This window comes from Haemorhous mexicanus, chromosome 10 (genome assembly GCF_027477595.1).
Source record: "Haemorhous mexicanus isolate bHaeMex1 chromosome 10, bHaeMex1.pri, whole genome shotgun sequence".
Lineage (NCBI taxonomy): Eukaryota > Metazoa > Chordata > Aves > Passeriformes > Fringillidae > Haemorhous > Haemorhous mexicanus.
Window position 1 is genome coordinate 11,880,869 of NC_082350.1, and position 23,608 is coordinate 11,904,476.

Consider the following 23,608-nt stretch of genomic DNA (forward strand, 5'->3'; position numbering starts at 1 on the left):
AAATATGTTAACAGTAGTAATGAAGTGCCTATAGCATTTACATTGTTGTGGAGTATTTCTGTTTGTGTAAAAGTATTCCCAAAATTCTTGCAAAAAAAAAGAAATCAGAGTGGACATGAAAATAAATTTTAGCTGTCACAGTCATACTGTATCTTAACTACCACCTGTTTTCTCTGTCCCCATTTGGACAGAGGCTCCATCCTTTGACCTCTGGTAATGCCATCTAGTCCCATCAGGGAACTTTATTCATTCTTCTTTGGTTTATAGGTGAATATGGAAAGTATCAAACCCTGCTTTTAGCTCATGTCACGTGCATGGCATTAGTAGCTGAAAATTACGGTTGTGGAAGAGTTTTTCCAAAGTGTCAGCTCAAAGGGGTGTTGATACAAATGAAGTATTAGGAGAGTTAATGTTGAAATCAAAGCAGCTGATATTTTTGTGTATCTATTTGCATATTATAAGTATCTTGTTGACCAGTAATTGAGGTTCATCCAGAACATAAAGTAATGAATTTTAAGTCCTGCATATTTTCTCTCTGATTTGGTGATTAGCCTAAGTCCCAGTCTTTCTGTGAGCTCTACACCAGAGAACTTCTCCAAATCATGCCCTGATAAGGCTGATTAGCATGATTGTTAGTACGTCCCCGTGTTCAGTTCTGTGATTTTTCACCTCTTGTACATGAAAAATAAACCATTTTTGCTTCTCACCCAAACACACTGTTTTAAGAGCAGGTAACACTACCTTAAATAGCCAATGTCAACTAATAGATTAATGCTGATCTGCTTTTCTCCAGTGTTTAATAAATGCTGAGCAGATTTGGATAAGTCAGCAAGCAAATCTCAAAAGTGACTGGAGTAATGAGTATATGTTGAATCATACTGTTTGATTTTGCTTTTAATGAAGTTATGTTATTTTAGAGAAAATTTATGTTCCATAGAAACTGGGAAAGATTCTAATTAATTGAATAGAATGGTCTTTGAAGCTGTAAATGTGTCTGTCTTATGCAGGTGCCATAAACATTAGGAATTTTCTAGATTTGCTTAGGCATGAGTATACCAATAGCTGCAATAAGCTTGAGTTCAGCCTTAGGGCCCCAGCTACCAGCCATTTGTCCTGCTGCTCTTTGAGCTGTGGTGGATATTCTGGCCAAACATAAAAAAGACCCTACTGAATTTCAGGAAATTAAAAAAACCCCTGAAATTAAAGCTCTGTTACTTTCATGCCTTTCTCTACCGAGGGATTATTGGAATGTGTTGCTGTAGGCCCCATTTTCAGGACAGCCAGCAGCAGAACTCCCCATTTCTTCCCTTGGCTCTTAGCAGCGTTGCCCACGCTATTGACTGCTCTGTTGAGTACTTTATGTAACCTCCCACCCTGGGCTTGCTCTCACCTGGCAGAACTGGCCAGGCCTTCGAGTGTCTGCCTTACAATTCCCCCTGTTCTCATGCACACAGGCAGTTTGCAGTGGATGGCCCTCTCCATCACTCCTAGAAAAACACTTCCTTGGGAACTCTGTAGAGTGCAAGCACGAGTTTTATGTTGAATAGATTCAGTGTGGACAAGATTAAGCATGTAAAAACAAAACGCTGCATGGTTGTAGAATGGCAAAAGCAGCCAAGAAGGGCTTAACACTTATTACAGGGAGTCTGAAAGGTGCCTGTTATTACTGTTGGTGTTTAGTTTTTGTAATTCAGCTCTTCAGCTTGCTCTAAGATTGTGAAAAAAGAAAAAAGACACTTGACCTTGACCTCAGTACAGCTTGACCCCAGTGTTACTTCTTTTCTTGTTCTCATAGTACTTTCCTTATATTTAAGGAAAATTTTAACAGCCAAATCACCTGACCCTACAGCAGAAGGGGACTTAGCCTAGGGAGTGCCACACATAAGTTTTATTCTTTTGAAGGGAAAAAAATGCCTCCTGGTAGGCAGCCAGCCAGTGCAGGTGGAATTTGCCTTCACTTGATTATAATCAGCTTTGTCCCTTTGTTGATGTCACCTCAGCTATATGTTGTTGCCACCTTCTTATCCAACCACTTTCTGTCATAAAGCTCAGCAGGAAAAATAAACTGAGGCCAAAACAACATATGGAAGTGTCTTGGCAAGATTTGGCTGTTCATTTGAAGTGTTTTTCTTTTTTCTGTGGGTAGGAGATGAAGTCAGAGCTGTGTTGTTTCATATATAAGGATCATTATTTTTAGACCAGTGGCAGTTCTTAGCCTCTGCATGTAATCTGCTCAGACAGAGCCACGCGAGGCAGCAGGGTTTGCATGAACTGTCTGTGGGGCTCAGTCACTGATGTTGAATATAACTTGAGCATTGGAGGTGTGAATGCTCAAAGCACTGAATTATGTGGTTCATCTATGTCAAGGTCTTTTAGGCATGGCAGATTTGTGATAAAAGCTTTTCATAAAAGCAGTTGTTAGTCTGCTGGAGTTCGATGTCAACCAGGGGAGATCCAGGCCTGTCCTTCGACTGTGGCCGAAGTGCCCCTGAGTTGGAGAGAGTGCGTGTATTGCAGCCATGAATCTCTGCATGCTCCCAGCAGCCAGGGACAGTGCATGTAGAGGGAATTTTGGCACATTTAAAGGTTATCAGGGCCCATTCTGAAAAACACCAGCTGAACCACGTGCATTTGGTACTGCCAGTGGGAAGGTTTGCCTAGGGTGTCATCCCTCAAGCTATACATAGCAAACTCAAAGCTTCTTACAGAGAAACCTCTTACCAGTCACTTTCCACAAATGGTGCCTATACCTAAAGGTACTTAGTGAAAATCCTTGAGAGGTATTTAATGCAAAAGCAGTTAGTTTCCCTGGTGTTTTTCAGAAGCCTTCACACACCACTAGCAGGGAGAAGTGCAGTGCAGCTACAGCACAGCTCCTGGGCCAGTTACTCATTTTGTTTGAACCCGGCTCTGCCACCCCAAGGGCTTGCCAAGATGTGTGACATGGGGGGGCTCGATAACCTGATTGCCAACACTGCCTACCTCCAGGCAAGGAAGAGTGGAGAAGGAGACACCAAGGAAATGCAAAAGAGGCGTAAGAGCCTCTCGCTGCCCAAGATTGAGGAGTGCAAAGACCATAGAGAGTCCGTTGCTGGTGATTATGACAGCATCTGTGAACAGCAGCCTATTGGCAAGAAATTCTTCAGAGACTTTTTAGAGACAGTGCCAGAATATTTGGTAGCTAGGGACTTCCTGGATGAGGTGTCAAGCTGGGAGTTGGCAGAGGACAATCTCAAGAGCAGTAGCATGGAGAATATTGTCACCAATTTTCTTAAGGAAGGCGCCAAAAACTATCTGTCTTTCATGAGCTCTGACTTGGTCAGCAAATGCAAAGCAGCTACTGCAAAAGACTATGAGAACATCGTGCAGCTGGCCAAGGAGGAAACCAAAGTCTTCTTTAAAGACAAGCCCTTCCAGGACTTCCAGAACAGCCCCTTCTATGACAAATTCATCCAATGGAAAGTGTTTGAGAAGCAACCAGTAACTGATAAATACTTCTCTGAGTTCCGAGTGCTGGGCAAAGGTGGCTTTGGAGAGGTAAGAGCTTGTACTTTTAGGGATGTGAGTCATCTCTCCCCTTTCAAGACTAGCAGGTGGGTTTGCAAAGACCAGTGGATTAAGCCACTATATGAAGATTTGTAAAATGTGCCCCTTCAGATTGCCCATTTTCTAGAAATCAGGCTGGGTTATTTATTGTGATAAAGGCTCTTGCTAGTAAAAAGCTACTTAGACATTTTTATATTCTGTATCTATGCTAGTAAAAAAAGCAGGCTTCTTTACAAAAACTTTCATAAATGTTCATGTAGTTAACTAAGTCTGCTCCTTGACATCATCTTAGCCTGTCCTGTCTCACACACTCCCAGATAATTCCTAGCTGCAGTTTAGGGAAAAGCACACATCAGGATTTGTTCCCAAACTACAGTATGAAGGTTTTTTGAGAGTCAAGAAAGTTTACCTGTAAAGATGCAATCTGTATATGCTGCTTATTCTCATGGTTACAGATTTTTGTTCTTCTCCTTGTTCCTTTTATTTGCTAATACATGCCTACTAGTGGCATCCTCAAGAACTTTGCCTCAGGGCCAGAACAGAACTGATCACAATAATTTTTTTCTTGTTTTCTGTGCTAATATACTCTTCATAGAAGTTAGCATCAGCAGCTACTGATAGGCACCAGTGATTCCCCAGTTCCTGCCTGTCACTACCCTTGTTATTCCACTCTCTGTGCAAATTTCCTTCATTACATTTCCATGTGCATATTCTCTAGGTTTGTGCCATCCAGGTCAAAAATACTGGCAAGATGTATGCCTGCAAGAAACTGGATAAGAAAAGGTTGAAAAAGAAAAGTGGAGAGAAGATGGCACTGCTGGAGAAAGAGATTCTGGAGAAGGTCAACAGCCCTTTCATAGTCACACTAGCTTATGCCTATGAGACCAAAACCCATCTGTGTCTTGTTATGAGCCTCATGAATGGAGGGGATCTGAAGTATCACATCTACAATGTGGGAGAAAGGGGTTTGGAAATGAAAAGGATCATCTTTTACTCAGCTCAGATCACCTGTGGGATTCTGCATCTCCATTCCATCAAAATTGTGTACCGGGATATGAAACCAGAGAATGTCCTCCTGGATGATAATGGGAATTGCAGACTGTCTGATCTTGGACTGGCCGTGCAAGTCAAAGAGGGAAAAAGCATCACCCAGAGGGTGAGTACAAATTCTTTGAACCTGGGCAGGGTGAAGTGCAGCCATTCTATTTCTAATGCCTTATGATACCAAGACTTAATTCCCCGGAATTGATTCTGTGCTAAAGACCTAATATAGTCATTTCATTCTGAGAGACAGGTCGTAAGAAGATTTGGTTTATTAACTCTTTAGCTGTGCTGCATGTGGTAAAATAACTTATTTTGCACAGAAACAGTAGAATCTACTTGACCTTTTTCTCTTAAGTTCTTGAACCAGTGACTTGAGAGAGGCAGATGCTTTGTGCCTTATGGAATACTGCATAGTCAGGGATCTAATCAGTTGTTTAATGAGCAGCAGTCAAAGATATGGCTCCTCTGTATTCTGTTTTGCTCCTAGGAGAATACAGTTTCTTACACATTACTCTTAAGTGATGCTACTGATTGTATTGCATGTGTGTGTGGCGCTTCATGATAAATTATTTCCAGCCCTTCTTCCCCCCACAAATTAATTCCTAAAACAGTTAGCAGACTCGACAGTTTGTAAATGTCCATGCCTGTCATGTGTAGGAAGTTAAAACATGTATGACCAAGTAGATATTGTGTGAATTAGAGTGTGCAGCACTTCAGCTGTGTCTCTGGTCATCCCAAACTAACCTGGATATGTAATAATAGGTCAGGAGATTTACACAAGAAATATAGCTTAACTGTGAAAAAGACATATTTCTCTCCAGGTATCTGGAGTTTAAAGATGTGCATAATGAGAGAATATGTTTGAAAGACACAAGGAAAATGAAGAAAGGGAAGCAACATTATAAACTGGTCTATGTTAAACTCCCCAAGTTTACAATAGAAATTCAGTAGAAAAGAGGACCCATTAATGGCCTTCTACATCATGTTTGAGTGCACATCTTTTGATGTTGTTAAGTTCAGTAATTTTGAAGGATCTTTTCTTTCCCAGGCAATTGAAGAAGTTTGCACTGGGAGTGGTTTCCATTATGGCTGAAAGAAAATGTAGAAATTGCTGTATGTATAGATAGTAAATAATTTTAAAATTAAACTGCATGGTGTTTTGGATACAAAAATACGGCTTCTGTGGAAGCTAAGGCAAGTTTTTCAGTAGAGCTTCTGTGAAATGAGAATGTTGTTTTGTTTGTAAAGATGGCATTTTCATCTGCGAACCCAAAGGTATAAACCTTACTGGGCTTTGCAAGTTAGAGAGGCATGCAGTTACTATGATCAGAACAAATAGTTTTGTCAAAGGGCAATTTTTCATACTTGTAAATATGTGGGGTTTGGCAGAAGGAAAGAACCTCAAAATTAAAGAGTATATTTAGCAATATGTAACCACTTCTTTTGGTATTAAGGTAGAATCTCAAAGCAGTATTGGACAGGGTGATTGTTCCTCCTGACCTTCTATGACAGCCATCAGATTGTTAGTGCCTTTTCTTTTGTTGTTTTTAGAAGCTCTAGTCAGTATTATATGGTTGCTTTTATTAGAGCAAAAACTGCAGTGAATAATGATTGTAATGTGTTGTAAGGAACTTCAGTTAAAGGCAGTTTTATTCATACATTACATTGAAATAGGAGATGGAAGAATAAGATTTTTTTGTGTGTGTATCATAACTATACATGAGTTAAATTAATAATTCCCTTTTTTTTTTATTTTTGTAAAATAGTCATTTTTGAAAGCTTCTAAAAATTGTTATATGAGCGCTGGATATTATTATAATTTATACTCATGTTGTACACAGGAAGACCAAAGAACCCATTTACAAAACTTATATTAAGCTTCACCATGTGTTCCTGTAATGAAAGAAAAATGGTGCTGTTAAATTAATTTTTGTCTACTAATTGTAGTTACATTCTGACTTAAAATTATCTGAAAGTTTACATCATAACATGCTTTTTGAGTATGACTGCCAATTTGTTATCACTTAACCTATACAAATCACTTTTTCATTTTTACCCAAAGGAGTGTATGGCTCCAAGACAGGTTTATCAAATGAAATTTAATCATTTGCACCATTTTGTGGACACAGTTTTATAAGGGCATTTTTATAAGCTAAAGCAGAGTATATATTCCTTCCAGGCCAAATCTCTATTGTACTGATATCTAAGTGCCTAATATCATAAAGCTGTTTCTAGATTTTGGATGATGGTTTGAAATGACAATTTAAGGCTTACAATTTTTCAGTCAATAATTAAGGGATATTGCTACTGATCTATAGTATATGATATATGGATTTATCTGTGCTTTCATTTCATTAAAGATTGGAAAAATACACTATTTTGATGAATTCTGAAAGTTTTCTGCACTCTCATAGCTGTATAAGCTATTAAAGATTAAATTTGTTCTGCTTTCAAAGCAGAAAAAAATTCCTGTCTTGTCATGTATGAATAAATGCATATCACCCATACATCAGCTGGAGGATCCATTAATCCCTTTTGTAAATCTTATTAGGTGATTAGGTTATCACATGGCACAAGTAATAAGCTTGTTAATGAGTTCCTGTTTTAGACATTTTCCAAGTTTTCATTGAGGGTTTCTACAAAATTAAAATGTTTATGTACTCTTCATCAGCCAAAAAAGTGTTCTTTGTGGGTAGAAAGGTTTTTTTGAATTTTAGATGGATAACTTCAATGTGGTCTTAATAAAAGATAGTGTGTTTATGCTTCAGAAAAGCATTGTGCAACTGATGATTCAATACTTATGTAATCGAAGAAGTAGCCTTGGTATCCTTTAAGTACTGCTCTTACATACACTCCTTTTGAGGCACTTGTGTGCTCCATACCAGTTGGTCGTAACTATTAAAAATAAAAACACCTTGCTTTCAGAAATAGTGCTCCTTACAAAGATCTTGAAAGAGTTGGATACCTAGCCTTAGTTTTCTCCCTCTCTTTTCAATTGCTAAAGCAGCAAGGAGAAACATCCAGCTTTCTATGTGAATGTACTTTGAACTTATACTGTAGTTGTGAGTAATTGATACAGTAACAATTACAAAATTTAGAAAACTTTAATTTCACTAAGTGTGATGATTTGACTTTGTGAAGTGCCAGCTGCCCCTAGAAAGAAGAAATCACAAGAAAAAATTAAAATACACAAATTTGAATAATAACAGTCTTGAAAATAAAAGTAGAAAACAGTTGAAAGCTACTTACAATGTAATTTTCCTTCATTGAACATACATGGATTATAAGGGATCCTCTCATGATAGCTATATGCACCTGTGCAATCTAGCAAGAAATGTGTCTATGCACATTTAGTCAGGCGAGCTCTTACTGACATAGCTGGAAACAGAAACAAACTCCAGTGGTAATAAAACTGTTCAGGACTTTAAATGTCATTCTGACTTCCTGTAAATGTGCCTGTTGCATCTGATCTGATGTGTTGATCAGACCCTGCAGGAACTAGTTCGTATTTTAAAATTAGGGCTTTTAAAATATTGTTATTTTCTCTGTCTTACATAATTGAAATAGACAACAAGGAGAAACTGAGAGCCCGCAAAGATGGCTTTTAACACAGGCAAAGTGTTCTGTCTGTTATGTACTAGATTGATTCTAGCACTAGGGGTTTTTTGCATATGAAATTAGGAGCTTCCATCCCAAGTTAATTCCATTTTTCCAGAAGTTAGTGTGTGTTTGCTGTTTATTTAGAGAAGAATTTTCTGCCCTTACTGGGTATGGCTTTTGTGAAAAGCAACTGTTGCATGTAAATTGAAGAACTTTTGTGCAGATGCATGTGCGAGCCAGAGAGCTTAAATATTGACATAATAACTGTGAAAAATAACACAAACATATTTTTTAGTATTTATAAAAGTGCATTCATATCTTCAGAGGTTTCAGGCTTCTTCACAGTTTTCCTGTGCTATGTTTTATATATTTGAAGGACATCATAATATTTTTATAGGAAAAACATGTTTTGGTTAAAATCTTACTCAAAATGTCCTTTTGCCCTCCTGTATGTTTGTTTATTATAAGATTCTATTTCTTAGGAAAACACAAGGAAATCTATTTAGATGTTCCTGAAACTAGCAGTTTAATTTCCAGGCAGCTGAAAAGCAGGAGGAGGGTTTAGACTTGTGAAATAAAAAATAACTCAGCAAGCTATTCTACAGTTGACCTTTGTTCATTATCACATGGCATTCTTATTGGATAGGATTCTGTAAAAATTTCTTCTTCCTTTGGTCTTTGAAAAATGACAGCTTTTCATTTGCTCAGAATTAGAGGAACTTGCAGCTGTTTTGCTTATACATTTTGAAGTATGACATGTAAAATTGATGATATTTTTACTAGCAGAACTGTGTTCTTAAAAATGTTGATAATCACAGCTGTTATGAGGTGCATTGTCATGCCAGGTGTTTGAGACTTTTTTAATCCTTGAAATGTACTTTACAGAACGCAGCCTTACCCAGAAAAGTCTGTGGGGCCAGTTGGGATCCATGCAGGGGTCCTGAGGCACAAGTGCTCACCGAGTCACTTCCCATCATGACTTTCCCAGCAGTCCTGGAAAACCAAGGAGGTCTCAGCTGGCTGGACGTTAGCCAATGTGATGCCAATCCACACAAAGGGCTGGAAGGAGGATCCAGGAAACTTCCAGCCTGTCACCCTGACCTTGGTACCAGAGAAGATCCTGGAGTAGATCATCCTGAGTGTGGTCATGCAGCACATACAGTGCAGCCAGGGGATCATGCCCAGCCAGCATGGGTTTAGGAAAGGCAGGTCCTGCTTGACCAGCCTTATCTCATTCCATGACAGGGTGACCTGCTTTGTCATGAGGAGGTGGCTGTGGATGTGTCTGCCTGGACTGTAGTAAAGCCTGTGTCACTGTTTGCTACAGCATCTCCTGGAGAACGTGGCTGCTCATAGCTTGCACAGGTGCTCTCTTTGCTGGGTGAAAACAGGCTGGATGGCCGGGCCCAGAGAGAGGTGGGGAATGAAATTACATCCAGCTGGCACCTGGTCACTGGTGGGGCTCCCCAGGGCTCAGTACTGGGATCAGCCCTGCTTTATGTCTTCACTGATGATCTGGTCAAGGGAAGCAAGTGCACTGTCAGCGAGTTCGCAGACGGCACCAAGTTGGGTGGGAATGTGATCTGCTGGAGGGAAGGAAGGCTCTGCCAAGGGATCTGGACAGGCTGGGTTGATGGGCTGATGGCAGCTCTACAAGGTTCAGTGAGGCAAAGCAGCAGGTCCTGCACCTTGGTCACAACAACCCCCTGCAGACTACAGGCTTGAGGAAGAGTGTCTGGAAAGCTGCCCAGTGGGAAGAGAGGGTTGTTGGTCAACAGCTGGCTAAACATGAGCAAGTGTATGCCCAGGTGGGCAAGAAGGTCAGTGGCATCCTGGCCTGTGGCCAGCAGGACCAGGCAGTGATCGTTCCCCTGCTCGGCACAGGTGAGGCTGCACCTTGAATCCTGTATTCAGGTTTGGGCTTCTCACTACAAGAAAAACATTGAGGTGCTGGAGTGTGTTCAGAGAGAGGCAGTGGAGCTGGGAAGGGTCTGGAGCACAAATCTGGTGAGGAGTAGCTGAGGGAACTGGAGAGAGGAGGCTCAGGGGGACCTCACTGTTTTTTACATCTCCCTGATGGGAGGTTGTAGCAAAGTGAAGACTGGACAAGTGTTTTGTTTGTCCTAAATGCTCCATCCTATAATGTCTGGTTGCTTCCCTGTCTGTGAATGCTTTCTCATGTCTTCTCATGACACATCACTGAGGTGGGAGTGTTAGCAGGTTCTCTCTCCAGTTGGGATCTGAGGCAAAGCTTTACGTGTGATCATGCAAGAAGAAAGCAGGGAGCTGCTCTAGAATCCAAAGTTAAAATTGGTTCCCAGTTACTGGATTGTCCTTTGGCTTCCATACAGCATGAATCTAAACTGAAACCATGTTGTACCTGTGTCTATTTCTCTTCCCAAAGAGGAGCACACAGGGAGCAGTCCCTACTGCACAGAGTGGCTTTCTCTTTTGTTGTGCAACTTCCTTCATTTCAGTGATTACTGATGACCAAACTTAAAAGATTAAAAACCAATGCTGGATTTTTTTACTATTCCAGTTTGTGACTTTGAACCCAGGGCCATTTTTTCTTTTTTTCTAATATAGCAAAAGTCTGGTTTGTCCCTTTTGTGCTTTTGCCTGTGGGGGCTTTTTTAAAGCGCACAACTTTCCCTATGAAAATTATCTCCTTATGTGAAAATCAAAAAAAGTTTGATCTTGATTAAGCATGTGGGATTCCCATGCTTATGTAAGATTGAAGACCAAACTTGGGATTGGAGTTCCTTAGCTCCAGTATTGTCTTTTCATTATCTTTTCCTGCTACTCTGAAGAGTCCTCCTTGTGTTCTCTTGAATCATGATGGTCCATCCCATCAGAAGGTCCCTCCTTCTGCTAAACATTAACAATATGCATAAGAATCTTTATTCTGTGTGACTTTCCAAAGTGCCTTTTACCCCATTTAGATTTAAGATATATCTTCTTTGAAAAAAAAATAGTTGCCTATTAATTGGGTCAGCTAGTTTCTTGTTATTCTATGAACATGTGGTGAGAAACTGGAGGAACTGCAGTTCTGTGTAACTCATTTAAATTACACTCTGTTCCTCCTCACAGTGACTTGGGAGAAGAATTAATATGGTGAAGTGAGTGACAGAGGCAGATCAGTGTTGTTCTCCACATCTAGGGCCTGTTAGCTTGTGTGCAGGGAAGAGATTTCTGTGGTCTGTTCCTGCATTCCTGCAGGGTCTATTAAGGCCATTGCTGAAGGAGTGGAGGAACAGCTGGACAAGAGAACAAAGCAGGCAGTGGCACCCCTTGGAGGAAGGAAGGACCGAGCCCCAGGAAACAGCTGATAGAGCTAAACTCAGCTTGTTTTTTTTCCTCTGTTCAACAGTTCTTGTGCCATGGCAAACAAAAGACATTCTGATTTGCTTTACTGTTTGGTTTGTTATATCAATTGAGTTTGTTTTGCAGAGATCTGTGGGAAAAGGTAGCAAGGTCTAAATCCCTTTTTTCCCCATTTGCCTGTTCTGTGCTGCTGAAAGCTCCAGAGAATTGCCTCTGTTTCCTGCCTGCACCTGCTGGAAGCTGGCACAGGGGCAGTGTGGAAGGGGCTGTCCCCTGTCAGAGGGATGTGTGAGCTCTTGCACTGCGGGGCTGGTTCTGCTCCAGCTCTGCAGTGCCAGGTGCCCCTTGACTGCACTGGGATCTGAGTGCACTTAGTGCTTCTCAACATCACATCTTGAATTACTAAAAGATTATAATTATGTGACCTTTGAAAAATTTATGCAGGATCGCATTTCACAAAAGAAACATTTGTATACTTTCAGATGAGTCATTTCTACTATGCCCTGTCGAATCACACTCAAAGCAATAATTCCAGTCAACGGAACTTCTTTGCTAATGTAGCCAAGGGCAGCATTTGCTCATTACATTTTAGAGGATTACTGAAAAATTGTCTTTTGGGTTGTTCTCAAGGTAGTGAAAGAAAGGGAAAGTAGATCTGTGAACGCTTTTCAAAAGCAGATCAATTAAAATTTAATTGACTTAAATTTATTGACTATTTTTATAATTCAAGCAGCATATGCAAGTAAACCTGCTTATCACAAAAGACAATATTAGATGGAGAGCAAGGAAAAAATAGCTAGTGTTGTATTGACTATGCTTTAAAAAGTTCTGTGCCTCTACAATGGCATAAGATTTCTGTCTCTAGTAAAAAGTTGGGATAATATAACAGTCTTTGTCTTCTTTGTGATATTTTTATTAGATGTTTCCAGGTCAGTGAAGGTGTAATATCATGTGTTTGTGTCTCTGTAAGATCACTTGATTAGTTAACATATATGTTCAAGTGGTTCCTTGTGTTACCAGGAATTGTGCAGGAAAGAAGAGAATAATGTGCTTAGTCTCAGTCAAAACCCAGTGAACATCCTAACAGAGAAGAGTTGACAACAAAGGAATTAACTTTGAGTATGAGTTTTTTATTTCCTCTGTTTCCATTAAAAGAGTGAAATTTGTCCATGTAAAGTAAGATCTAGTAAGAAAAAGTGAGTTTCGTTTAATATACAGCTTCTGAATTTACTTATCAATTGTACTGAATGAAAACATCTGCAAAATCATACAAACCTACTGATTTTTTGTATGATAGACACACCAGTATCCCATATTTGGAGATATCCGTTCTGAGGCACGGTCAGATAATTCTGACTGAATTAAATATTCAGTACTAGCCCATGGGAAATAGACCCCTTCAAAAAATAATGCATTTATCTTTTGTGGTAGCTTTTAACTTTCCTTTCTGTCCTTTTTTTTTGTTTTCATTTTGCACTAGAATATAATTTACAGTATACTTATTTACTCCACACCTGCCAATTTACTTTCATTCACTTTTGCTTTGGGAATTGGCTGGTAAGTTTTCCTCCTAATACATTATTTATTGTTGCTCAGATTTGCTGCTAGTAAGAGTTGTACAGTTTAATAACTCCCTTCACAAAACTTCTGTTTTACCTCCTTAGATAAACCTCTCCTGAGGTTACTTAGACTGCCTTTCCTGATGCCCTAGGATCTCTGTTCCTGGAAAGATGATCTGATTTTTGCATCTTGTTCTCCCTAATGATTAGTGTAGAGATGTCAGGTATTACCTTCCCTCTAATGCTGCTCTCCAAAGATAGAATTAAATCTTCACTTGAAGGATCTGTGTTCTTCCAGGTGCTGAATAATTCCTTTTTTGTGTTCTCTAATATGGCAAATGCTAAAGGCTTTAGCATCTTTCTTTGCAAATCATTTTGCCAAAACTACACGTGTAGAGAAATAGCTGGAAAAGACTAAAATTTAAGCTCTTTTCTTTCTTTCTTCAAATTCCTGTTTTGATAAAAATAGAGATTTATGTATTTCTCCCTCCTTATTGTTTTTCTTCCCCCTTAAAAATCCCTGTTCACTTGTGAAATGTGTTTGCTTCTGCTATAAAATTGTCACATTTTAGTGGATTTTAAAAATCTCAAATCTTATAAGATCAGGTTTGGATTCCTGCTTCTTAGCCTGTTCCTTCATTGTGAATAGAAGGACAGCTTCAGGTTTGGGAGAGTTTTGGTTTTAGATTCAAGTTTGGATGAAATTCTGTGAGAAAACCAGCTCTCATTAAATTCTGAATTGAAATGGTTTGGCATATCAGAGGTATCATATGTTTCTAGACTTCCTCAGATGGAGCTGGATAAGCCCAGTAACAGCTCAAGATTTCAGAGCTACTAATTTAGAGTGTGGAAGTTTAGTTCTTGTTTACATTTAAGCTCATCCACAGTCTGTCACTTTAGCCTGAAGGGTGGCTGTTGTCAGTCCATTCTGTTTTCTATTAAGTTGCGGTCCTGCTGTCTTTTTGGTGTGGCGATGGCCTTGTTTTCTCTGTTCTTGAGAAACACAAGCACCATGTCAAAGCATGGTGTTCTTCCAGATAGTGTGTCCTGCTGGAGGCTGTGTTGAAAATGCCCATGGAAGAGACTAAGTTACTTCTTTTGAAAAAAACAGCTGTGGAAGAGAAAATGCAAGTGGAAGGAAAGAGACAGTCTGAAAGGAGCTGCCTTGTGACAGCAGATTTCTGACTTTTCCGTGTCAGATGTATCCAGGTTCTGAATGATGATGCTAAGTTGCTGCAAAGTAATCTCTTATCAGAAGGACCATATTGTGCTGTCAGGGCACATTTTGATGATAATGTGACTCAATAGTTCTTCAAGGCATTAGTGCCCCAGCTTCATCTCAGTAAAAATAAGAATGTTTATTGCTTCCCAGAAGGAGGAAAAAAAAAAGCAAAGAAAAAAACGTTCCAGAAACCAATTTAGAGCTGTGTTTACTAATCCACAGTGAGCTCTGTGTGCAAGCTTTTGTATCAAAATTTCTCTACTACTTCCAGCCTCTCTTCTCCCTTTCAAGTTTGTTCTGAGACCAGATGGATCTGGGGTCTGTGGTCTGTGTTTGAGCATTTGTCACCTTCCCTGAACAAAGCAGTAATCATACCTAAAAATGTAATACTGTCAGGGTATCTCTCAATGTTTTTAGTTAGAGAAACCCATAGTAAGCAGTGCAAATTGCCTGTGGGATGATGTCAGCCACTGCAGTGCCTGTGCTGCTCCTCTGTACTTCTGTGGCTTTAGTGAGAGAGGCAACTGTTCACTTTTAACCTTTCTTTTTGCTTTCAACCTGACTGATATTTTTGTTCTTCTCATCCCATTTCTGTTTTTCAAGCATATGGAGGATTTTGCTCTATATCCTTAAAAGAAAAAAAAAAAAAACAAACCCAAACCAAAAAACCAAACAACAAAACTACAAAGAGAGAAAATATAAAGTGGATTTAATTTTCTGTCTCTTAGGCTTATGTTTTAATTGATGCTAAGATGTTCCCTCTTGCACACATTGTTTACAGTAGAGACATTATATGTTAGAATGTGTAGTGACAAAAGCTGAAGTTTATGGGGTGACCTGCCTTGGAAGTACTGTGTCTAAATTTGCAAAAATCAGAGGGGTTATCCAACCCCATAAAATGAAATTCATCTGTTGAGCTGTATTTTTTATAAATACAATTTGTCTAAATGAGCTTAGCTTTACCTTTTTCTAACCGTTTTGCTTTTCAGAGTGAATCTCTGTCGCTGATTGTATTCTGATAGCAGTAATAATGACCATCTTGAGTAAGCTTTAGTGGGATTTTGCACAGACACAGTTTTTTATTTTAAATTGTTATACTGGTAATACATCAGTCCCAGTATTTAAAAACTATATGAGAGGTTCAAGCAACTTCTGACATGGTTATCACTGTTAGCTGCGTCTGGTAAATGCATCATATAGAGCATGAGACACAGCAGTAAACATGGGTTCAGCTGAGGAAATGCCCTTGCAGTTGAAATCCCACATCCTCAGTCATGTAACAGTGCAGCAGAGAGCATAGAGAGAGCTGATCTCTCCACTTACCTCCCAGGTGAATCAGCTCCCTGGGGACAGAGGCAGCAGGAGCTATTTCAGTCACTGCAGCCTGTCCCCCAAGGGAAGGTGGCAGGGCTGGGCTGAGAAGAAAGCAGGCACATGTGCCTCTCAAAGAGTGGCCATTTCTTCTCTCAGAGAAGGGGCCATTCGTGCTGTGAATAGTCTTTATTCAGGCATCTTTTTTTAGTTGGGAAGTATGAACTTGTTCCTTCACCTCAGTGTGTGTAATTTATGAATTACAATTTTCATCGGTTTACTTTCTTACAGTGGTTTTTAAGAGTTTTTCTTGGCCCTTGGTGGTAGAACATTTATCCAGAAACCAAGAGGGAGGAAGCTGAGAACTTCCTCATTGCACCTCAGCTACTGGCTTGATGTGAATTTTCTCACTGGCATCAGAGCCCTGTGTTGGACCAATTAGATAACCATTGCACAGGGTGGGAATCAGTGACTGTTTTGCCTGGTTTTTGTATTTTTTAAAATCTTTTCAAGTTGATTGCTACTTGTGTTTACACAACAAAACTAAGAATATCTTTGACAAAAAAAAAAAAAAAAAGGAGGAAGAAAGCAAGCTAGCCATGAATTTAAAATTAAACCACTTTTAGGTAGAAATTGCGCTGACATTTCAACTTTGAAAAGTGTATTTAAGACAGTTTTTTAATGTGCGAAGATATTTCGAGAGATATGGTCCTTGTCCTAAAACAGTTATACCTCACCAATTCCAGATTAAAAAAAGGTCAGGGTTTCCAGATACAAAATATATCAGTAGAATTACTAATATTTTGGAAGAATTATTGACTAGTCTGTTGAACTATATGCATTTCACTTCTGACATTTTAAGTAAATCTGTCTGTGTGTTTGCCATAGGCTGGGACAAATGGCTACATGGCTCCAGAAATCCTGAAGGAAGAGGACTACAGCTACCCCGTGGACTGGTTTGCTATGGGCTGTACTATTTATGAGATGGTTGCTGGGAGAACACCATTCAAGGATTTCAAAGAAAAGGTCAATAAGGATGAGGTTAGAAGAAGAACTCTGGAAGATGAGGTGAAGTTTGAACATGCCAGCTTTACAGAGGAAGCGAAAGATATTTGCAAGCTGTTTTTGGCTAAGAAAAAAGAGGACCGTTTAGGAAGCAGGTATGCCTTCTCAATATCAGTGCAAGAGAAATTCAAGCTGCAGACATTATAGTTATTTTACTCATTGCACAAAATAGGTTAGAAATTCACTTTCTACAGAGTAATGAATTTTCCCTTTCACTTCTAGGAAGAAAGAGGTGGAAAGTATTGAAGATAATATGGAAATAAGGAATATTGTTGCAATAGTGTGATCATCTATCCTCACTCCAAATGACTCATAGGAGTTACCCTCTTGTTATTTTCTGTGTTAGACTTTATATAGTTTTAGGAGAAAGAGTCAAAAGGGTTTTTCTTACATATTCTTTCCTAAAGATAAAAGGATATTCCAGTGGACACCTGCGTACCTGCTAGTGCAGACTGAATGCAGAATATTAGGCTGTAGTGCTTACTGGAATGATGTGGGCAGAAATCCAGATCTGCAATGTGGATTCTCTTCCCTGCAGATATCTTAATTTGCAAGGCTGCATCATTGGCTTCTTACTGAAGAGACCTTAACCCCTCTGTTTTGCTCAAGTGCTTTTAAAAAATGCTGTAGAAGTTCTGGTCATCCTGACTCATCCCAGGGAGAAAAAGAACATTTGGCATAAATTCCTATAAAGCAAAACATTTCTGGGCACTTCAGAGGTGGCTTTGGGTTGATGAACGCTAGTAGATTTGTCCATGACTTAGCAGTTTCAAGGAACTGTTCAGTAAGAAGAGAATGCAAAGCTAAACCTTGTAATGTTTAACTTGTAATAGCTCTGATCCCTCTGATATGTGCATATGTGTGTGTATAAATAATTTAGTGCATTTCTGTTTAGACAGATTGCAGATCTACATTTGCAATACAGACAAATTAAAGAAATAAAATAAAAATGTGAAAAATTAATAGGAAACCAATAATATATATCTTTAGAATACACCGTGATTTGAATAATCTGTGAATAGAAATGTATGTATCAGGTGCTTTTCCAGTCTAAAGGTGGAATAGACAAAGGATAACATTGAAAATGCAGAGATAGTCTTCTAAATTTATATTTCAGAGCAACGTGGAACAGTTTTTAAAAATGTTAGGCAAGCATTTGTCTAAAATAATTAAATCTAATGGAAGATAATAGATCATTAATACACATATTCTCAATATTCTGTTGCTAAATGAAGACAGCTACTCTTGTGCCTTATGAATTTTTCCAGCAACTGTACAAGGCAGCAGAAAAAAGTTGTTTTCAGCAGCACATGGGGTATGTTCAATACAAAATCTATATTGTTTTAGTATGTTTTAAAAGCTTACTTTAAAAGTAAATTTAACACAAAAACATTCAGAGCACTCTAACTTAAAGTCAGCATACTTTGCAGACATTTGGACTTACAGTATGTCATGAAGTATACAAATTTCAGAGTAGGGGAAAATGAAATTCAGAAATTGTGAGTGACTTGGTTGAGTTCATTCAGCAAGTCTGAAACAAAACCAGCAACACACGATTGACTTACTGTAACCACACTGCCTTTTCCAGGGGAATAATTTACAATCTTTCTGTCTGCTTTTTGTTCCATAACTTCTCAGCAAAATGAGAAAGGCACCCAGAAGGGTTAATGCACACAGTATTTTTAATTTTCTGCTGTTTAAGAGATCCTTCCTCTGATGTGCTGTACTTTGAGAAGGCAAACAATAAATAGGATGTGTACCCTGAGCATAATACAGAATAAAAGCATGCATGAACCTCTTAAACAGGGTGATACTATTCAGGACAGCTGTGTGTTATGTAAAGATTAGCACTGTAATTCTCCTAAGGACAACAAGAGCTTGGGTTATCCACAGCACTGCCTGTTGCATAAGTTAAAGCTCCTCAAAGACAGCTTTATTTTGTACACCTGACCTTTTAAAACTCCACTCTTCTATTGAAGATGTGATTTCACTAGCTAACTCAGGGAAGATGTAACCCCTTTTCTCTACTCTAGCTTTTTGAGATTAATATCTCAAGTCCTGAACCTGTAAAGTGATTTAAATTTTTTTTAATGGAAGAATACAAAATTGAACTTCATGTGAGTTCATTTGCTTTTCCTATTAAAGTTATGTAAAAATGCAGTTCACCGAGGATGAGCTGAAGTTCATCTCCAGCTAGGTGGAAGATGTCTCAGTTCCAGTAGATGGCATTCATGTAGCTTTACATTTTTTAACTTTTTATGGTTTCAGAACAAGGAACACTGCAGCAATCCATTTTGCAGCCTCCACCAGCTTCTAGTGCTTTTTGGTTTATGTTACAGAAAGGAAAAGCAAAATAAAGGGAGATTTTTGCAAGTGCTTCTGCCCAGTGAGCAGTCCTGGCTTACCAGTGTCCCAGGACACCAGTTAATTTGAACAGCAGCTGAAATGCATTTCAGGCTAACAGTGAATGTAAATAAATAATTTCAGGCTTCTCAAGTACTTGGTTATCACTGGCTAGGTAAGGTAGGAGATGATTTTGCAAGCCTATGGATATGCAGAAGTCAAGATCCTTAATCTGTACATTCATAATTTTGTTCATATGGTGCTTTGGGGTTGAAAACATAATATTTTGCTTTGCCCCGCATGCCTGGATGGCAGCATCTCCCATTCTTCAGGCTGTGGCATCCTGCTTATTCATGGTGGTGTACAGTGGGTAGTGGCTGGTGGTGGCTTGCTCACAAGAACTGGGCAGCAGAGGTGCAAAGTAACAATTTTCTAGCAAGGGGCTGGAAAGAGCAGCTGGTGGTTTCATCTCTGCTGTGCCCAGGGAGCACCAGTGCAGGCCAGAAGCACAGCAGGCCAGCATGAGGAACAGGCAGTGGCAAGGTGGATGAGCTGTTCTGCATGCATGGAAATTAAGATTTTAAAAAATAAAGATTTTTCCATAATTGCACAAATCTACTGCTTCTGTATGGTGCTTCTGCACATTTTTAAAGATAAAAACACTTGCCAAAGGTTTGCATTACATTTTGTTCATAGAACATTGTCTAGAAATACATGAGGTCTTGTATTTTGCTAAGTTTGATTTTGTAAAGAGGTTGGAAAAGAAAAAAAGCTGTGTTAGGAACTACCATTTTCTGAGGCCAAAACGCAGACAAATTTGATTTTCCTATATTACTGTTTACAAGAGCAGTGCATCCCGAAATATGTTAAACAAAGAATGCATAGGTGTGGAAAAGACAGGGCTCCTCTCTGCTCCTCCTTTCTCGAGAATTCCAAATTCAGACTTTGTATGCCTTGACACTAGAGGCACAGTTCAAAAGCTATGGTCTTTGATCATGCTTCAACAAGCACACATTTGAGGCTCAGATGATTTTTATCACCAGGAAATATCCTACAAGTTTCTCTACAGGTCAACAGTGAAACAATTCACTAGTTCTTTTACAGCTGAAGTTCTCCCCGAGGTCTGCAGTTGTTTTTTGTAAGATTTGTTTAACTTAACCATTTACAATGATTTAGTCCTTTCTTGTTCTTATTATAGGGTTTTAACTGTATTAATAAAGGATTATTTTGTGACAGTGGCACACATACTTTTGTTAATGTCATCATCTGTGAATCTCTTGCCTAAAAAAATCTTTGTTAATTTATAAGAGTAGTTACTTTGAATGAACTGTCACTATAAGTGGGATTGTTTACTTGAGTGACATAACTGAGTTTTAGAATATAAATGTGTAGATGCTTTGAATTAAGATAAGATGAGAATTGTCGTTTGTCACCAGCTAGCTTCCTATTCAGACTGTTGCTGCTCAGAGTCAGTCTATAGATGTATTAACCCAATATGCCCCATTGTAGAGTTTAATACAGATACAGATACTCTTACTCTATACTTAATATGGTACAGATACTCTTATCCTATAGATACAGAGCCAATCATTGAACTTCCCTTGTGGGACAGTAATCCAATACTCCTCCTCCCCAGCCTGCTGTAGGTTCAGTTCTGGTGGAAGTGTAGCTTTGGGTGGGGTATCCCAGATGCAGCAATGCAGCCCCTGCCTGGCACTTTGCCAGGGCTAATTTACCCTGAGAGGTGCAGTAATGGGATCAGAATGTTTTCAGCTGCTCGGCTTATGTTTACTATGCTGCATTCCTTGGTTAGGAAAAAGGGAATTGTGTTGCATGACATATGTATATCTATCTAAAGTACTGTCATGTACAAAACACAGACACCCCTGTAGCTCTATGGGAGCAAAACACACTGATGAACAAACTTTTGCTTTATTGCAGGAATGAAGACGATGACCCAAGAAAGCACAGCTTCTTCAAAACGATAAATTTCCACAGGTTAGAGGCAAACCTTGTTGACCCTCCATTTGTGCCAGATCCATCAGTTGTCTATGCCAAAGATGTTGCAGACATTGCTGACTTCTCTGAAATACGAGGAATTGAGTTTGATGACAAAGACAAGAAGTTCTTCAAAAAGTTTGCGACAGGTGCTGTCCCTATACCCTGGCAGGAAGAAATCATCGAAACGGGACTGTTTGACGAACTGAACGATCCCAACAGAGTTGTTTCTGGAGGTTATGCAAACGGAGGGGAAGCTAAGTCAGGAGTTTGTTTGTTGTTGTAATTATATCATTACCAAAAAGAGTAGAAACCACCTCAGAACTTTACATATTCTGACTCTCTTTCAGAAACTCAGTACACCTGTTTGAGAAGAGCCAGCCAGTGTAATGTGACATTGACAGGCTGTGTAGGACCACCAGCTGAATAGACTGTATTATTTTCCTTTGCTCTAAGAAAGGAGATATTTTTGTGTTGTTGGAGATTAAGCAAATGAAGAACCATATTTCTCCAAGAAGTTTAGAATAGAAATTCTGAAATACAGAAAGCAATGATAGAATGAAGAGTCAAAAGCTTTTGAAAATGACTGTTACTGCTTTGAATACAATGAATCATTGGTTTTCTTTCTTTTTTCTTGTTATTTCTACTAACATTTCCTCTTTATTCCACAGTTTTCAGGAAGGATTTTTTCATTTTCAGGTAATCTCGGACAGTGGAGCTCATATACCCTGTCAAACTTGGAATCTTACTGGCTAGCCAGTCTGTCTGTTAAACTCTGTTAGGTTTTGGGTGGTTTATTGTAATATGTTCAGATTGTCATAAGATATAAAGAAAGCTCTACATGTCACTTGGAAATGAGAACAACAGGATCAAACTCTTTGCAAAAGTGATTTTAATGGAGTGAAGATAAGATTGCACCAATTTAATGGAATAAAGCAATTATTTATTATTATTAAGTGTATTCTTACAAGTGATAATACTATATACAAAGAAAATATATTTACAAGTAAATACATATTCTTTTTGACAATTTTAAACTTTTATCAGATTTCCTGATAATTTTTCTGTATTTTGGTGATAAATTAAACTACAGATAGACCAAAGCAATTTGTAATTGATTTTTACAAGACATTTGTTTCAGTGTAATGTAGATTTTAATTCAAGTTGCAAAATGCATGATACTGTTAAGTGATGTAATTGTGAAAAAGTTATGTATGCAAATTGAAACTATCTTCAAATGTTTATTGATTCTCATGGAAATTTTGAAGTGTTTTTATTTTTCAATTTTATGACAACCTAAATTGAATTACTTGGGAATATTGCTATGAATACTTGCTACTGGTGAAGTGTATTACTCATGAGAGGCCTCCTGCTGATTTTCTGTGATAAGAAAATAGGCAGTTGTTCTTTGCACAGCTTTTAAAACTGACCCTGCACATGCTGGTCACTGTCATCTATCCAGCTGTAATTTCCATTGACTAAAGTGGAAGTGGAAGCTGCTTCATTCCTTGTAGTCCTGGAGGCTGCAAATGTCCCATTTTCTGTTTTTCATACAGCAAACTTCCTACTGAACTCAAGGACTTCTTTTGGCTAGACACTGGTATTAACTCACGTGTGTTTCAGCGAGGAGAACCTGTATATAAAGTGTCTTCTGTACTCAGGTCTGTCCTGTGGAGCACAGAGCATTGGTAATTATTTGTGACCTAATAGCACATCCCAGACTCTTTAAGTTTTAAATACTGTAAGTGTTTTAGTCACAGCTAAGTAATACATTGGTAATACTTTGTGTTGTTCTGAGTAGAAAAAGAATTGCTCTTTTTTCCTTTTAAATTTGCTTTTCCGGTGCTTTATATACTTAATATTGAAGTGAAAAATCAAGAACAGTTGTACTGAGGATTAGTGGGTAATTCTGTTCATGAATTATGAGCATAAAATTGTCTGCCTTTTGAATGGAAACTTTCTGTCAAATAATTTAAAACTATATAAGCTGAATTCTGATTTGGTCGTTTAATTGAGAAGGATGATCCTGAAAGATGGTGAAAAGCAGAGGAGGTTGAGAGAAGAGTGATGTCGTCCTGGCATGGATTTACAAGAGTGCTTCTACTATTGACATCCATTGATTTTATTTCTCATTGCTCCCACCTGTAGAAAGCTCTTACAGTGATAGTAAATATACTAGACTAGTATTTTTAAGAAGCCAAGACAGAAAACTTTGTTACTATATGCATTTTTAAAAACCCACAAAACACAAAGCAACACAAAAACCGCAACCACCACCTGATTACAGCTAGGAGAGACATGTTAGTGCTAGTGGCATCAAACCTTTGTCCTGAATTGATATACCTCAAATCCATAGAAATGCTGTTTCAAAAATCCTCCAAACCATAAAGCAGAACCCTAATCTGAAATGGCTGTAGGTTTCCCAGTGCATAACTGAGTTTTAAGTTGCCATTTGAAAAGAGGTTATGTACAGACAGAAGCAGAATTTAATATCTTGGTAGAATCACACATCCCCAGTGATACCGGGTGCTGCAAGGCTGCATTTTTCAAAATGTGTTGCAATACTGAGATCTGTGAATTCGGGACACCATGTGTG

General features: G+C 38.7%; 1 protein-coding gene across 1 annotated transcript; it reads left to right on the forward strand.

The window, feature by feature from the left end:
• The first annotated feature begins 283 nt into the window (after window positions 1-283).
• On the forward strand, window positions 284-23,004 carry GRK7 (G protein-coupled receptor kinase 7). The gene is made up of 4 exons (XM_059855359.1): window positions 284-3,537; window positions 4,265-4,702; window positions 16,495-16,766; window positions 20,956-23,004. Exons 1-4 carry the CDS (start codon window positions 2,788-2,790, stop codon window positions 21,296-21,298), a joined length of 1,803 nt encoding a protein of 600 aa, XP_059711342.1. The 5' UTR covers window positions 284-2,787; the 3' UTR covers window positions 21,299-23,004.
• Window positions 23,005-23,608: the final 604 nt, after the last annotated feature.